The 17,187-nt window shown below is 43.6% G+C and overlaps 1 protein-coding gene across 1 annotated transcript in view; it reads right to left on the bottom strand.

Moving 5' to 3' along the window:
- LOC120920425 (B2 bradykinin receptor-like) overlaps positions 1–9,947 on the bottom strand; it is a 32,503-nt gene extending 22,556 nt beyond the window's left edge. The window contains exon 1 of the mRNA XM_040332514.1: positions 9,779–9,947. Within this exon, the coding sequence (XP_040188448.1) occupies positions 9,779–9,817 (39 nt within the window). The 5' untranslated portion in view covers positions 9,818–9,947. The remainder of the gene's footprint in view (positions 1–9,778) is intronic.
- Between the last annotated feature and the right edge of the window lie 7,240 nt (positions 9,948–17,187).

The following is a 17,187-nucleotide window of genomic DNA, read 5'->3' on the forward strand; positions in this document are numbered from 1 at the left end:
CACAGATTAGGCGGTTCTTAGGCAGGTTGTATTCCTTTTGGAGGTCAGCCAGCCAAAGCACTGGCATTATATGACCATCGGAAATGTACACAGAGTTTCCTGGCCTGCTTCAGGACATCCTGTAAGTCCGGGTACCTGCCCACCACCAAGTTAAGGACGTGAGCAAAACAGGGCACATGGGTCAGTTGTCCCTGTTGGAGGGCAGAGAGGAGGTTGGTGCCATTGTCGCAAACCACCATTCCTGGCTTAAGCTGGCGTGGCATCAACCACCTCTGAGCCTTCCCCTGTGTAGCTCCTGTCCCCCAAGGAAGAGGCCACAGAGGAGGAGGAAGAAGAGGAGGGGGTGGAGGAGAGAGGTGTGTCACAATCACCAGTAGTAGCACTTTGGAGGCGTGGTGGCGGAACAACCTCCAACGCTACTGTACCTTGTCCTGCATCCTTCCCAGCTGACAGCAGTCACCCAATGCGCCGTGAAAGATAGGTAACGTCCCTGTCCATGCCTTCTGGACCATGAGTCAGAGGTAATATGCATCTTAGTGCTGACCGCCCTGTTCAGCAAGGCATGGACATTGCCTGCCACATGCCGGTAGAGAGCCAGAATCGCCTTCCGTGAGAAAAAGTGGCATTTGGGAACCTGCGACTGAGGTACCGCACATTCCACAAATTCACGGAAGGGGGCAGAGTCTACCAACTGAAAATGCAGCAGTTGAAGTACTAGCAATTTAGCTAAGCTAGCATTCAACCGCTGGGCATGTGGATGGCTGGGAGCGAACTTCTTTCGGTGCTGCAGCAGCTGGGGCAGGGAAATTTGCCTGGTACAATCTGACGTTGGCGTACCGATAGTAGATTGTCCGCAAGTACTTGGCTGTGACACACCTAATTCTACACCTTCAGTCCTATCAGTGCAGGCTTCAGAGAGGACTGAAGGTATAGTGAGAAGCAAGGAGAAGTCTGCTTTGTTCTTTGAGGTACACTTGCCAACGAACTGCATGGCAGGTCAACATATGTCTGGTCAAGCATGTGGTGCCCAAACGGGTGATGTTTTGGCCATGCGTGACATATGTTGCAAATGGCAGCGGTGCGATCTGATGCACTCGTCTCAAAAAAGGCCCACACCAAAGAACTTTTGGAATAACGCAGAGAGACAACAGCACCCTGCACATGCGGAGCTCTGCGGTGTGATGCAGTCGGTGTGCTGCCCTTAAGCTGGCCCCTGGAGGGCATCCTGCCTCATTGGAGATGTGCTTCCTCCTCCGCTCTCCTATCAGGCACCCACGTGGAGTTAGTGACCTCATCATCCCCTCCCTCCTCATCACTGTAGCAAGCCTGGCAGTATGCTGTAGCTGGGGGGACATGACTGCCAGATTGCTGTCCTTCTTGGGCAACCCCTCTCTCTGGGCTCACGTTACTGCCTTCCTCTAGCTGGGTACCATCATCCGAGCCTTCAAAGCGCTGCCCATCCTCCTGCAGCATGCACTGTGGTCAAACTCCTCAGGAGGACATGGTGGGGCTAGGGAAGGAGTGACTGATGCCATTGAGCAGAGGGAAGAGGCCGCGTTGGCAGCTGCTTTGCCAGACAAAGTACCCTGAGCCTGGATGAGAGAGGATGAGGACGGTTTGGTCATCCACTCTACCAAGTGTTCGGCATGTTGCGGCTCAACACGGCCAGCTGCTGAAAAAAAGGACGAGCGTGTCCCACGCCACGTGCTGATGAGGATGCACCGTGTCCACGACCAGCACTGTTACCTCTAGAAGCAGAGCCTCCTTGCCCACTTTTGATCCCTGCCTGTGGTATTAATATGAGAACACCAGTAATTGTATTCACGTAGCTTTAGGTGCACACTGTGCAAAGGACACAGTACATTAAGTGAAAATACTGCAGCTAGCACAATCACCTGCCTGCCTGTCAGTATATTAGAAAGAGCATACAGGAACGGATCTAGCTAAACTCAATACAAGGGCCCAGATTCAAGTAGAATGGAGCAGTATTTGCGTGGGCAAAGAGCAAAGATTTTTCTCTGCGCCCACGCAAATATTTCCATTTGCCCAGCGATTCACGGAGCAGTAGCTCCGTAAATTGCGCGGGCGCTATGCTAATTAGCCCTGCGTAAGGGCGCCTAATGTAAATGATCCCGCCGGGGGCGGGAATCATTTAAATTAGGCGCGCTCCCGCGCCGAGCTAACAGCGCATGCTCCGTCGGGAAACTTTCCCGACGTGCATTGCGGCAAATGACGTCGCAAGGACGTCATTTGCTTCTAAGTGAACGTGAATGGCGTCCAGCGCCATTCACGGTTCACTTACGTAAACGACGTGAAATTTAAATTTCACGGGCGGGAGGCGCAGCTATACTTTAGCATTGGCTGCGCCTGCTATTAGCAGGAGCAGCCTTATGCTAAAGGCGCCGTACGGAAACTCCGTACCTTGCGTACGCAGGGCCCGCGCAACTTTTGTGAATCGGTGGTAGTATGCAATTTGCATACTACACGCCGATCACAAAGGCCGCGCCCCCTAGCGGCCAACGCAAGAATGCAGCCTGGGATGTGAAGGCATAAGGAGGCTTATGTTTGTCACATCCTAGGCTGCATTCGGTGTAACGAGGTTCCTGAATCAGGAGCACTCGTTACACCGGAGCAAGTAAGCACTTGCGCCGCGCAACTATGGTTGCGCGGGCGCAAGTGCTTCTTGAATCTGGGCCAGTGTATCAATATATATACAACACCTGGGATGCATATATATCATCTACACACTGTAACTGACTCGCCTGCCTGCCTGCTCTATCTAACTCAGTTGAAATGACACTGTCTCTCTCTCTCTCTCTGTCTCTATCTTTAACCACCGCCACAACACACTACACAAGGCCGCCACGCAGGCGGCCTTATATAGTGTGGGGCGTGTACTAAATCCCCTGAGGCATAATTGGCCAAAGCCACCCTGGCTTCGGCCAATTATGGATTTCCGTTTTTTGCGCGCTATGATTGGCCAAAGCATGCGGGTCATAGTGCATGCTTGGCCAATCATCAGCCAGCAATGCACTGCGATGCTGCAGTGAATTATGGGCCGTGACGCGCCACTCGAATTTGGCGCGAACGGCCCATAACGTTCGCAATTCGACGAACGAGCGAACATACGATGTTCGACTTGAACACGTAGCTCATCCCTACTGTGGTGTATGTATGTATGTATATACCTACCCTTCACTACCTCCATTAGTCTATGACTAAGCACAATTATTTGACACTGTTGTTTTACAAGTAATACTTTATTAATGGCATTACAACTGTTGTAAATGAGTAGGTTGGCATCATGCAGTAGAGGATTAATAAGCCCATACATGCATCATTTTTTTTGACCAACCAGTGGGTTTAAAAAAAAAGGACTCAATTCCCCCATCCACACTCAACAATGTTGATGGGGGAATCCTCCATATTGCGCTATTGTATTCTGAAAGTGAAAAGACTTCCCCACCATCAGAATACACTAATCAGCGGTGCGGGCTATGGCCTGCGGTACTGATTGAGAGACAAAAAAAAATCATCTCCATACATGGATGTTAAAAAAAACTTTCAGGTTTTGTCCCTCCCCCAGCCTGTGATTGGACTGTAAAATGAGAAGCAGCAGACTGATGAGCTCATTGTTCTGCTCTCATCTCCTATGAGCTTGTTTATTGCACTGCAACACAACTGATTGGCTCCTTGTATAGCTTCTTCCTCCCCCTATGAAAACTCTGCTGTACAGGGACTGCAAGGGACTGATACCATGTCAGTGCTAGCAATTACAAAATACATTTAATGACATATTAATGAATAGTTTTATATTTGCCTGTATTTTTTTTTTTTTTTGCATATTTTCTGTTTTGCATCAAGTTCTGATGTGATGTTAAAAAATAAACCTGAATAATAACTGAAATTTAAGTGTAGAAAAAAAAGTTACGAACATTTTATTCTCCATGAACATTACAAAAAATAATTTGTATAATTTGTCTTGAAATGTTTACTTTTTCTGGTAGCTTAGTCTTTTGGAACGCTTCCAGTAGGGTGTTACAGCTACAAGATTTGCCAGTCATGCATATATGATACTGACAGATCCTAATGTCACTTGCGATAAACAAGGCATAGTAAAAGTAAAAAAGCAAGATAAAACTCCAAAAAAATATTAAAATAAATGGTGGCTGGGGTAATGTTTCAGCTTGCCTAAAATTTCCTGGCAACACAATAGCACAATCAAGAAATGGGTTTCTTCTTGGTGGGCATGGTGAGAAGGTAAAGAATTTGGTGTTTCATCGCCCCTTTATTTAGACTGATATATAGACCTTTACAAAAAAAAAAACTATGGACTAGATTCAGCAACCAGATACGGCGGCGTATCTCCAGATACGCCGCCGTAATTCCAAATCTGCGCCGTCGTATCTTTACGCCGATTCTCAAAGGCAGATACGTTGAAAAAATAGGCTTCCTCCGCCGACGTAACTTGAATACGGCGGCGTATAATTGTGTGCAATTTTACGCTGGCCGCTAGGGGCGCTTCCGTTGTTTTCGGCGTAGAATATGCAAATGACCTAGATACGCCGATTCACAAACGTACGTACGCCCGGCGCAATTTAGTTACGACGTTTACGTTAGGCTTTTTCGGCGTAAGGTTACTCCTGCTATTAGGAGGCGCAGCCAATGTTAAGATTGGACGTCGTTCCCGGTTCGAATTTTGAATTTTTTACGTCGTTTGCGTAAGTCGTTCGCGAATAGGGCTGGACGTCATTTACGTTCACGTCGAAAGCAATGACGATCTTATGGAGGGACACGTTAATATTTTTTGGAAATGGGTTTGCCTAAGTTTACAAAACTTATGTTATTCTCCCTTACTATTTTTATGGCTTTCAGTTCTTGTTTTTTGTTTGTTTTGTTCCGTTCACAGGCTGTGCTCGCTTCCCAGTTGGAGCTCTATTGTTATTACATGTGATTGTAACTTTGTAAACCATGTATTATCCCTACGCCCCATCTTTTTTTTCTTCTGTATCCCCATGAAATTTCAATAAAACGTTTAAGTAAAAAAGAAGAAAGGAAACATATATAATCAGCACTCAAAGGGTAAAGGGAATTGTGCAAAAAAAAATCAATAAAAAACACTTAGGGCCAGATTCACAGAAGAAGTACGCCGGCGTATCTACTGATACACCGGCGTACTTTCAAATTTGCCGCGTCGTATCTTTAGTTTGAATCCTCAAACCAAGATATGACGGCTTCTAGCTTCGATCCGACAGGCGTACGGCTTCGTACGCCTTCAGATCGTAGGTGCAATACTTCGGCGCCAGCTGGGTGGAGTTCGCGTCGTTTTCCGCATCGGGTATGCTAATTAGCTTTTTCCGTCGATCCACAAAGGTACGCGCGGCCGTCGCATTCTCTTACGTCGTCGCTAGTCGGCGTTTCCTGGCGTATAGTTAAAGCTGCTATTTTGTGGCGTATAGATAGACTTGCCATGTTATAGTATGGCCGCGCGTCAAATTTTTTTTTTTTTTTTTTTTTGCGCAAGTCGTCTGTGAATAGGAAAGGACGTAACTCACGTCTAAGTTAAAAAAAATGACGTCTGTGCGACGTCATTTCGCTCAAAGCACGGTGGGAAATTTCAAAACGGAGCATGCGCAGTTCAATCGGCGCGGGGATGCGCTTCATTTAAATGAATCATGCCCCCTACCCGCCCAATTTGAAATACGCGCCGAGAGATACACTACGCCGCTGTAACTTACGGTGCAAAATCTTCCTGGATTCGACTTAGAGCCAGGTAAGATACGGTGGCGCCAGGGCAATTCTACGTGGATCTACCCCATAAGGTGCAAGAAATACCTCCTAAAAAGATGTCATATAGTGCATTGGAATACTAATGACAACAAAGTATATAATATAGTGCAAACATGTCCGTGTGCATAGAATTTGTATGCAGCATAATAATAACCAGCAAAACAGCAATAGACAGTCAATAATTGGTGAATAATCCATGAGTGAAAAAAAACGATCCATCCAGAAAGTGCACGGTGCACTGTAAACAGGTAAAGGGATCTGTCACTGGCAGCATCCTCCTAAGCACGCCTCTTATCAGATTTGCAGGACCATAAGATCCCTTTCACACTGAGACACTTTTCAGGCATTTTAGAGCTAAAAATAGTGCCTGTAAAGCTACTGAAAAGCGCCTCTCAAGCCACCCCAGTGTGAAAGCCTGAGTGCTTTCACACTGGGGCGGTGCACTTGCAGAACAGGAAACGAAAGTCCTGCAAGCAGAATTTTTGGGACAGTGGGGGAGCGGTGTGTACACCACTCCTCCACTGCCAAAGCCCATTGAAATGAATTGGCAGCGCTGCCGAAGCACCTGCAAAGTGCGAATAGTGCCACTATAACGGTAAATCTAGCAGCGCTTTACCACAAACGCCCGCACCACCCCAGTGTGAAAGGGGTCTTCGTAATAATGGTCAAACAGGCAAGAACAGCTTATCATCCAGGAAACAGATCACAGATCCCATAAACTGACTTGAAGATATTAATGAAAAAATACTGCCATAGTGAAGCCCATCAAATGATCAAAATGCTTTAATACAAAGTAGTGGCAAGAATTACCTCAATATAGGTGATCTACAGCATATAAAAGTACTGATGTGAGATGCAGCAGGCTGTTGGCATGTGCGATACCACTGGGTAGCAACTAGGCGTGCGTGATGTCGTCACCTCCAGTCCCAACACGTTTCGTCACCAAAGACGTCTTTGATGATGGGCCAAGTAACGGACATCTCACACCAGGGAATTTCCACTGTTCTTGCCTGTTTGACCATTATAACTTATGGTCCTGCAAATCTGGTAAGAGGCGTGCTTAGGAGGGTGCTGCTGGTGTCGGGCAGAGAGTGGTTGATTTCCGCCATTGTACATTTGTTTAGTGCAAATGGGGTGAAGTTGAATGTTCTCGACAGGCTCATTCATAAAAGATAAAAAATACTGCATTATGATCACTAGAAGGAGCGGAGGATCAGAATTTATTTCCTATGGTCCACAGCTACATCTAGTGGTGGTATTTCCCCAAATCATTCTATTTTTTTTATGAATTAATCAAATTTGAACTATAATGGAAATAGAAGGAGATATTTGTTTTTGTTCCTTTTGCCCATGACAAATGTACCAGCAGTTTCTATGGATAAACAGCTATGCAAGCTTTTTTTTTACAAATACTCATACACATAACGCATAATAAAAAAATAAAATAAAAACATACCCACTTTTTCCCAAAACCAAACAATTAATTCCCCATTCCTTCATTCAACTATTCCATTATATTGGACACTTCATATAGGATAAACAGGTTTGTGCTGCAGGCATGAGTCCGCTCATTAAAACCAAGCGTCCTGAGCATTAGTGGAAGGAGGATGAGCGCAACTCTGCGTGTAGTACAAATGGTCCCCCAACAGGGAATTGTGGTGAAGCTCTGTCAACGCTCCTTTCTCTCAAGGAAACCGCATGCTTCAAGATAAAGGTAAGGCTGCTACCTGGTTTTAATAATAATAATAAAAAATAAAATATATATATATATATATATATATATATATATATATATATATATATATATAAAAAAACAGTAGTAAATACCATAAATACCAGTTTTATTTAAATGCATGCTGTGATGTAGCACTAAATGTGTAAGAGAATATATTCTGTGGTAAAGAATAACAATGAGCTTGGGTTTGATCCAAGCCCTCCTGAACCTGGAAGTTGGCTGTCACTGCTGGACCAATGAGTCACAGGTAGGAGATTCCCTGTCCCACAGCCGACTTACACAAAGGCACAGGGATGCTGGTGACATCATTGACCTAATATGACCATGGGCCAGATCCACAAAGAAATTACGCTGGCGTATCTATTGATACGCCGCGTAATTTCTAAGATCCCCCGTCGTATCTTTGTTTTGTATCTACAAAACAAGATACGACTGAATGAGGGCTCGATCCGACTGGCGTACGTCTTAGTACGCCGCCGGATCTTAGGTGCATATTTACGCTGGCCGCTAGGTGGCGCTTCTGTCGATTTCCCCGTCGAGTATGCAAAATCAGCTAGATACGGCGATCCACAGACGTACATCCGGCCGGCGCATTTTTTTACGTAGTTTCCGTAAGGCTTTTTTCAGCCTAAAGTTACCCCTGCTATATGAGGTGTAGCCAAAGTATGGACGTCGGGCCAGGGTCGAATTTTCCGTTGTGTACGTCGTTTGCGTAAAACGTTCGCGAATAGGGCTTTGCGTAGAATGACGTTCACGTCGAAAGCATTGGCTTTTTGCGGGTTAATTTGGAGCATGCACACTGGGATACCCCCATGGACGGCATTCAGAAAAAACGTCATTTACGTAAGACGTATTAACATAAAACACGTCCACAACTTAGCCATTTGAATTGCGCGCCCTTACGCCAACACAGTTACACTACGCCGCCGTAACTTACGGCGCAAATTCTTTCAGGATATGGAAAATACGCTGAAAGTTACGGCGGCGTAGTGTATCTGAGATACACTACGCCGGACGGAAAAATGCGCGCAGGTACGTGGATCTGGCCCCATGTGTCCATCCACAGCTCATTGGCTCAGCAATGACAGCCAACTTTTAGGTTGAAACCAAACCCAAGCTGCATCCTAGTGAGGAACGCTATATGCAAAGGTGAAGGTGATAGGCCAACGGTAAAGGTGATAGGACATAGGGATTGCCCTTGAGTCTGCAGGAATGCATTGTTACTTTGGGGAGACAGTATGCACATGTTCTGGATTGAGCATTAAAAGGACCGTAGTGGTCCCCTGGAGAGGCACTGTAGTACAGTAGGATGTCTTCAATATAGATGCAATAATACTTTGCATTTCCATTATAAATTACAGGTTGACTTTTCTAAGGCAAGAGACACATACAACTTAGATTAACATTAGATCCAAAGTCCCTGTTCACTGTTCTGACTTCAGAAAAATAAAACTTGTTTGGTTACTTTACGTTTTTACAGTGAACGTGTTTTAATTAGCTCGATTTATTACCAGCTGCAAAATTAGCCTTCTGGTAATATATCTAGCTAATTAAAATACAGAAAATATTAACACTTAAACCACAATGTATAATGCCGCGGACACACGGTCGTTTTTTGTGATGGAAAAAAAAACGTAATTTTTTCTCATGAAAAAAAACAACGTTTTTCAAACTTCGTTTTAAAAAAAGACGTAGCATACACACCATCGTTTTTTCAAAGAGCTCTAGCAAAGCGCGTTTACGTTCAGCACGTACGGCGGCACTGTTCCATTCAAGCTCGCGTCATAACTTGCTTCTGAGCATGCGCGGGTTTAAAAACGTTGTTTTAAACGTCGTTTTAGCTACACACAGTGATTTTTTATGACACAAAAAACGACGTTTTGAAAAATGACATAAAAAATTGAAGCATGCTCGAATTTTTTTTGGTCGTTTTTCAGAAGACATAAAACAACGTTTTCCCCACACACGGTCATTTTAAATGACGTTTTTACGCGACATAAGAGTAGTTAAAAAACGATTTTATGGTCTGAAAAACTTTTCCTGATATCACAACCAAGAACGCTCATTAACATTAGAAGATAATCTGAACTCTCCCACTTTACTTTTATTCTAAATATAATTAAACACATCTGTTATCCAGCTGCTGTGACGTTGCCTTTTTGTTGTTTTTTTTTTTTTTACCTATCACATTTTTTTCCCTCATTACAGAAACATGATTATTGCTATTATTAGGAGAAAATGTGTATACAGTACCTTATAAACATGGAAATCTCCAGTGGTTATTCCAGACATAATGCAGCTTAATTCCTGTGTGGTATAAATGAGGAGCGGAGGAAACCTCAAAGAAGATTGTGCATGTGTGTGCGCGTCTGGTATCACACGCTGACTGAACTGAAGAGGGCGGCTTTCAACGCTGAACTTTCAATGGAACATCGACTGGCTCTGTGCAAGTTAAAAATTACATCAGCTGGGCTGGCACTGACTGATCTTTTTTTTTTTTTCTTAAGAATATATTATAAATAAAAATATATAAGCAATTTAAGAGAAAGCATAACGCCTTTTCATAATTTCTTTTTAAAGTTTTCAAGCTGATGTTATTTATATTTTTTAATTTGAAATAAAATATATTTGTAAAAAAAATTAATAAATAAAATGTAATTAAAAAAATCAGGTGTATCTAAAACCAAAACTTTTTTAGAGATCTTAATAGAGTAGGGAGTTGTTAGAATAGGGGTTTTTAATCTTATTTTTTTATTACATCCCCAATAGATTTGACGAATAAGTCCTACCCCCCTCATGTTGAAATCATCATCTCTACCAGTCCTAAAAGGTATCAATAGCTTTTTACTTTACACATGAATAGCTAAGAAAAAAAAATCATAGGGATTTTATTGTGTTTATTACAAAATTACAAAAGTTAGCTATGACTAGCTGTCAAAACATGGATTTGAGATACAATTACAGACTATTTTACTTCTTTGCCTCCATTGCTGTTCTGGAACTGATGTTAAAGCGTTTGTTACCCCAGCATTTCATTTTCTTGATATGCGCCTGCTGTACCATGTACTTGTTTGAGAAAGTATCCTATTCTCTTTGTATTGTTTCCTTTGTGTGAAATCCCTGGTGTTCCTGCTAGCCCCCTTGCTTTCCTATTAAAAACCGACCACAATGTGCTCTCCTGCTTAATGTGGTCAGTTCTTCACTGGGAAGCTCAGTGTGCTGCCATGTGTTACAAGGTTATCGTTTACAATCACTTTAAGTGGTTCCTTCATATGAAGAGTCCAATACTGGTTTGAATATACAGCCATGGCTAAAAGTTTTGAGAATGACACAAATACAAATTTTCACAAAGTCTGCTGCCTCAGTTTTTGAGATGGGAAATTGCATATACTCCAGAATGTTATGAAGAGTGATCAGACGAATTGCAATTAATTGCAAAGTTCCTCTTTGCAATGAAAATTAACTTAATCCCATAAAAAAAATGTCACTGCATTTGTGAAGAAGGCTTCAGGGTGCCCAAGAAAGTCCAGCAAGCGCCAGGACTGTCTCCTAAAGAGGATTCAGCTGCGGGATCGGAGTGCCACCAGTGCAGAGCTTGCTCAGGAAAGGCAGCAATTGGGTGAGAGCACATCTGCATGCACAGTGAGGCGAAGACTTTTGGAAGATGGCCTGGTGTCAAGAAGGGCAGCAAAGAAGCCACTTCTCTCCAAAAAAAACATCAGGGACAGATTGATCTTCTGCAGAAAATATGGTGAATGGTCTGCTGAGGACTGGGGCAAAGTCATATTCTCCGATGAAGCCTCTTTCCGATTGTTTGGGGCATCAGGAAAAAGGCTTGTCCGGAGAAGAAAGGGTGAGCGCTACCATCAGTCCTGTGTCATGCCAACAGTAAAGCATCCTGAGACCATTCATGTGTGGGGTTGCTTCTCATCCAAGGGAGTGGGCTCACTCACAATTTCGGTTCGGTTCCCTCGGTTCCTTGATGGGATGCTATTATCACTATTATTAGTTTAATTTAACATGATGGCCATTGGAGTAGTCGGCTACATACTTGTGCAATGCATATATCACCTGTCCCTTTTATTATGTTATCTTATGCGGGCACTTTCATATTTAATCAAGATGCATCCCCGTCGAGTGGATCATTCGATGATGTATTATCATGCATAGGAATACTGTATTCACAATCTAGCGTCTACGTGGAGGTAGGGGGACGCCCCCAGATTACATTCATACTAGCCGCGATTGGACGGGGACACCCTTGCAAATGCCTACGATTGGCTATCACTTCAAGTGGGAGGGTCCTCCACGATGACACACGATATGTAAGCCGCGAGCTGCGGCATGCGTGTACCCGCTTCAGAAGACGTTATACTTACGAAACGTACGTCAAGCGGATACACGCACGCCCACACGCACTTCCGGGTTAACCAGCTGTTTGTATGTGGAACGCAGGCTGGCGCTGACATCTTTTTGAAAACTTGAGTGCTGTGTTGGGAAGATATTGCTAGTACAAGCTAGCTGCATACTTGCTTTTCTTTTGCCTTCTTTGTTTTTAAAGTATTTTATTGGGGACTTTGTTCCGATTTTACTTTTATTTCTATTTTTATTACTTATTTTTTGTAACAACCTGTTTAACCTGTGCATGCCATGAGTGGCAGTGCGAATAAAACACCACATATTTGCTGAACCTACTACTCTATATGAGCTCATTTTTTTCCCCCGGAGGGACTTGGAAGGTCTGGGAGACCTGAATTACTGTGATTGGAATTTCTATCCAGAGGACCCAGGAACTTCCACCCAGAGGACCTAGGAAGGAGAAAGCCCTGGCGTTGGAGATTATACACATATATGCACTTTACCCCTGCAGGGGTGAGTGCCTCTGGTGAGTGGGGACCCAGGAGGGGAGCACCGGATTCACTGCGTGAATGTTCACCAACTGCCTACTGTGATCACTTCACTTAGATTGGAATCACCTGTTCACGAACATTTCCATTCACCATATAATTTTTTGATAATTTTTTGATATATTATTTTTTTGAATTTTTCTATATCTGATCAACCTATGAGGACTAATGAACTATTTTTCTTTGAATTTGTGATTTATTGATTTTTCACTACCTCCGAACTGTTCACCTGTGCACAGCCGACCCTGACCCAACCACGTTGGCAGGCGGCCATCTGTCACTTTATGTTTATTGTAATAATATCAATTGTATTTTGCCTAATTTTATTTTAGTGTTTTACCCAGTGCACACTGTGGTCTGATATAGCCTTTGTCACACACATTGGTTATTTTGTGATGGTATTTAGTGCCTCCATTGGTTGCTTGTGGGACTGACTGTCACATATACCTCACACTTATTATTTATTATACACAGCTTACTTCGTGTCTGAAAGTTTATTGCATTATTTATTTTCACTAGGAACTCTTTGGGCACTAGTGTTGGTTGGACTCCAGCCTTGGTTCACACACTGGTTTTTCTCATTTTGATATTATAAGCCCTTACCGAGACAGCGCCACGACCCCCACACCTCTTCTCACTCACAATTTTGCCCAAAAACACAGCCATGAATAAAGAATGGTACCAAAACACCCTCCAACAGCAACTTCTTCCAACAATCCAACAACAGTTTGGTGAAGAACAATGCATTTTCCAGCACGATGGAGCACAAGGCAAAAGGGATAACTAAGTGGCTCGGGGACCAAAACGTTGACATTTTGGGTCCATGGCCTGGAAACTCCCCAGATCTTAATCCCATTGAGAACTTGTGGTCAATCCTCAAGAGGCGGGTGGACAAACAAAAACCCACTAATTCTGACAAACTCCAAGAAGTGATTATGAAAGAATGGGTTGCTGTCAGGAATTGGCCCAGAAGTTGATTGAGAGCATGCCCAGTCGAATTGCAGAGGTCCTGAAAAAGAAGGGCCAACACTGCAAATACTGACTCTTTGCATAAATGTCATGTAATTGCCGATAAAAGCCTTTGAAACGTATGAAGTGCGTGTAATTATATTTCACTACATCACAGAAACAACTGAAACAAAGATCTAAATGCAGTTTAGCAGCAAACTTTGTGAAAACTAATATTTGTGTCATTCTCAAAACTTTTGGCCACAACTGTAGATCTGTGAAGTCACTGTCCATCTAGTGTTGAGCACTGATGGAGGGAGTGATGTTGCCCTCAAAACACGTTGGTAATTTTTATATGACTTTTTTTTTACCAGCAATTAAATTTATCTTGGACTCTTTCTTCCGGGTTTTGGTCTGGTGCACCCTTCTGTATTTCTATACAGGTACGTCATCTAGAACATCAAGCTGATGTCTACACTTTGATTGCAGACTATATCATGCAGAGAATCCTGTTTCAATTGTTTTAAAATTATTCAGAAATTCATTTCCATACCGGCAAGGGACTTTGAATACATTGAGAACCTCTGGGTTAGAACTTCTAACAATTTTTTTTTCCCAGTGTGTCCCATTATGCTTTACTTCCTGATATTTAACCTCCTGGTTTAACAAGGAAAAAACAAGGAGGTCCACACACAGATTAAAATGTAGCCAGTTCCTCCTGAACCAGCTGATATTTGTCCCTTGTGCACGCAGCTTTAGATGATTGTCACCAGAACAGGTGTCTCCATTGGACATTCTGCCCTCTGTTGCTATTCTAGTACCAATAGTAAAAAAAACCTGCCCATTGGAATGCATGGGCAGCGCTTCGGAAGCACCGCAACACTGGCATTTTTAACCACTTCTTCGGCCGCTAGCGGGGGTTAAAAAGCACCATGCTAGCGGACGAAAATCGCAGCTTAAACAAGCGGCGCTTTACCACTGACGCAAAGGCGGCCTTAGTGTGAAAGGGGTCTTAGTCAGCCTGCAGAAAGTAACAGTTTAAACTTGGCACTCACCTTCTGCAGGCTTCAGGTTTCAAGTATCAAAAATGTAAGATTTTAATACTGCTCTATTATGCCAGGAAGACCATTGCATCATACTGGCTACAATCTGACCCCCTGCTTATTGGTTTGTTGAAACGTTTAACCGCCTGCCATACATATACTGTGGTAAGGTGGCTCTATTGCGCAAAATCACGTACCTGTACGTGATTTTGGCAATAGCCACTGGGGGCGTACAGGAGACGTGATCGCGCGCTGATTGGCCACAGGGGGAGCCAATCAGTGGGTCCGCCGGACCGTTTCCAGCGGACATTTCTGCTCCCGATTTTGATCTGATGGCTGTACACACCATCAGATCAAAATCCCAGTGGAAAACATACGCGGTGACGTGGCCGTGCCGTCGCCGCGACGATGACGCGGTGACGTGCGTAACCCTGGAAGGTAAATACTTCGACGCATGCGTCGAATCACTTCGACGCATGCGAGGGATGGGGATTGCTTGGACTTATCCGGTGAGTTTGTACAGACGACCGGATCAGTTCAACGGACAGGTTTCCAGCGGATAGATTTCTTAGCATGCTAAAAAAAATGTATCCGCTTGAAAACCTTCGGCTGGAGAAATCTCCGCCAAAAAATTTCCACTAGGCCGTACACACGACCGGATTTGTCTGCTGTAACTGATCCGCGGATAAATCCCAACGGACAGATCCGGTCGTGTGTACGAGACCTGACTCTACTATAAGCCCAGGACCCACCTGCTCAATCAACCAGCCAGACTCCTGGCTGTTTCCAAAACCCGGTCCCAGGATTGGAGATTCCATCCCACCCATATCACTATGGAATCTCCGGGCTCCAGGTCCCCAAGTGGATTTTACAAACTTTGGAGGAAACTGATCAAACAGATTCCTCCACATTAAATAACCCTGGAGCCCCTCAACCTGCCTATTTGAGAATCATGGGCGACCATTACCAGGACAGGGAACTGTACTATCACAATATATTTAGCCGATGAAAAAGACATAATTATTGCAGTCTGAAGCATAACAATAATGTTTTATAAATAAAACAATATTCAAATTTTGCAAAACGTTTTAAAAAATTGGAAACCAAACTTTATACATTTGCCAATATAACGGGTTACCTTTACTGACGATGAAAATTAAAACCACTACAAATATTAAACTCTAGGAGAAAATAAAAATAAAATACTAACCTTACACCCTGGGTTCCAGTGTGCACCATGTGGTGGTGATGTCACTCTGCCTTCTCACCTGGAAAAGCTGAGGATCACAAATCTTCACAGGTCAGGAATGCATTTTTGCGAAATTTGGGATCCTTAGCTTTTCCAGGTTTCCAGGAGAATGCCTGCCAAAAATAAAAGGAATGGGCCAGATTCACAGAAAAAGTACGCCGGAGTATCTGCTGATACTCCGGCGTACTTTCAAATTTGCCGCGTCGTATCTTTATTTTGAATTCACAAACAAAGATACGACGGCATTTGGCTAAGATCCGACAGGCGTACGGCTTAGGATGCAATACTTTGGCGCCCACTGGGTGGAGTTTGCGTCGTTTTCCGCGTTGGGTATGCTAATTAGCTGTTTACGGCGATCCACGAAGGTACGCGCGTTCGTCGCATTCTCTTACGTCGTCGCTAGTCGGCTTTTCCCGCCGTAAAGTTGCGATTGCTATTTAGGTGGTGTCAAATTAGACAGCCCATGTTAAAGTATGGCCGTCGTTCCCGCGTCGAATTTAAATTTTTTTTTTTTTTGCGTAAGTCGTCCGGGAATTCGAAAGTACGTAACGCACGTCGCCGTTCAAAACATTACGTCGGGGCAACGTCATTTCGCGCAAAGCACGGCGGGAAATGTCAAAACGGAGCATGCGCAGTACGTTCGGCGCGGGAACGCGCCTAATTTAAATGATACACGCCCAATTTGAATTAGGCGGGCTTGCGCCGGACGGCTTTACGCTACGCCGCCACAAGTTTACAGGCAAGTGCTTTGTGAATCAAGCACTTACGCTGAAAACTTGCGGCGGTGTAACGTAAATGGGATACGTTACACCGCCGGATTTCTACATGAATCTGGCCCTTTATTTTCTTTTTTCCCCTAATGTTTACATTTTTTTTTTATTATTATTATTATTTTTTAATAGAGTCCTAGGCAATAAGCAAACCCTGCATTTTTTAAGCAAGGTCCACTTTAAGCTGGATAAGCAATCCTTCTGTTAGGAACATATTTGTCAGTACAGGAAATACTCAGAGCCAGGAGGCTGCAAACATTGTTAAAACAGGAATTATCCTCGGTAGCGGTAAAGTTAATCCATCCTGCTGGCACCTTTTCAGATACTGTTGGGACAAATACTTTTTTTTTTTTTAAAGCACATTTATACTTTAAAGCATTTTGGCTATTCATAATTTATCAATTTAAATAAAAAAAAATCATAATGTAATGGTGACAATATAACTTATTTAAAGGGAATGTATCATGTTTGCCTGTATTTATGCATTTTCTTTGTTTATACTCAAGGCTATTTTTTTAAAATGATGTATATATTATTTACCACCTCATTATTTACCACCTGCTGCCACAAATTGGCGAGTACAAAGCAAAGGAGACACCTAAGCACTTTTTTTTCTAACTGCTCTGTTGTAAATCACGAATAGATCTGCACATTACACAGCTAAATGACTAAGGCCTGGTACACACGATAGGATTGATCCGCGGATACGGTCCTCCGGACAGTATCCGCGGATAAATCCTCTGGC

This window comes from Rana temporaria, chromosome 13 (assembly GCF_905171775.1).
Source record: "Rana temporaria chromosome 13, aRanTem1.1, whole genome shotgun sequence".
Classification (NCBI taxonomy): Eukaryota; Metazoa; Chordata; class Amphibia; order Anura; family Ranidae; genus Rana; species Rana temporaria.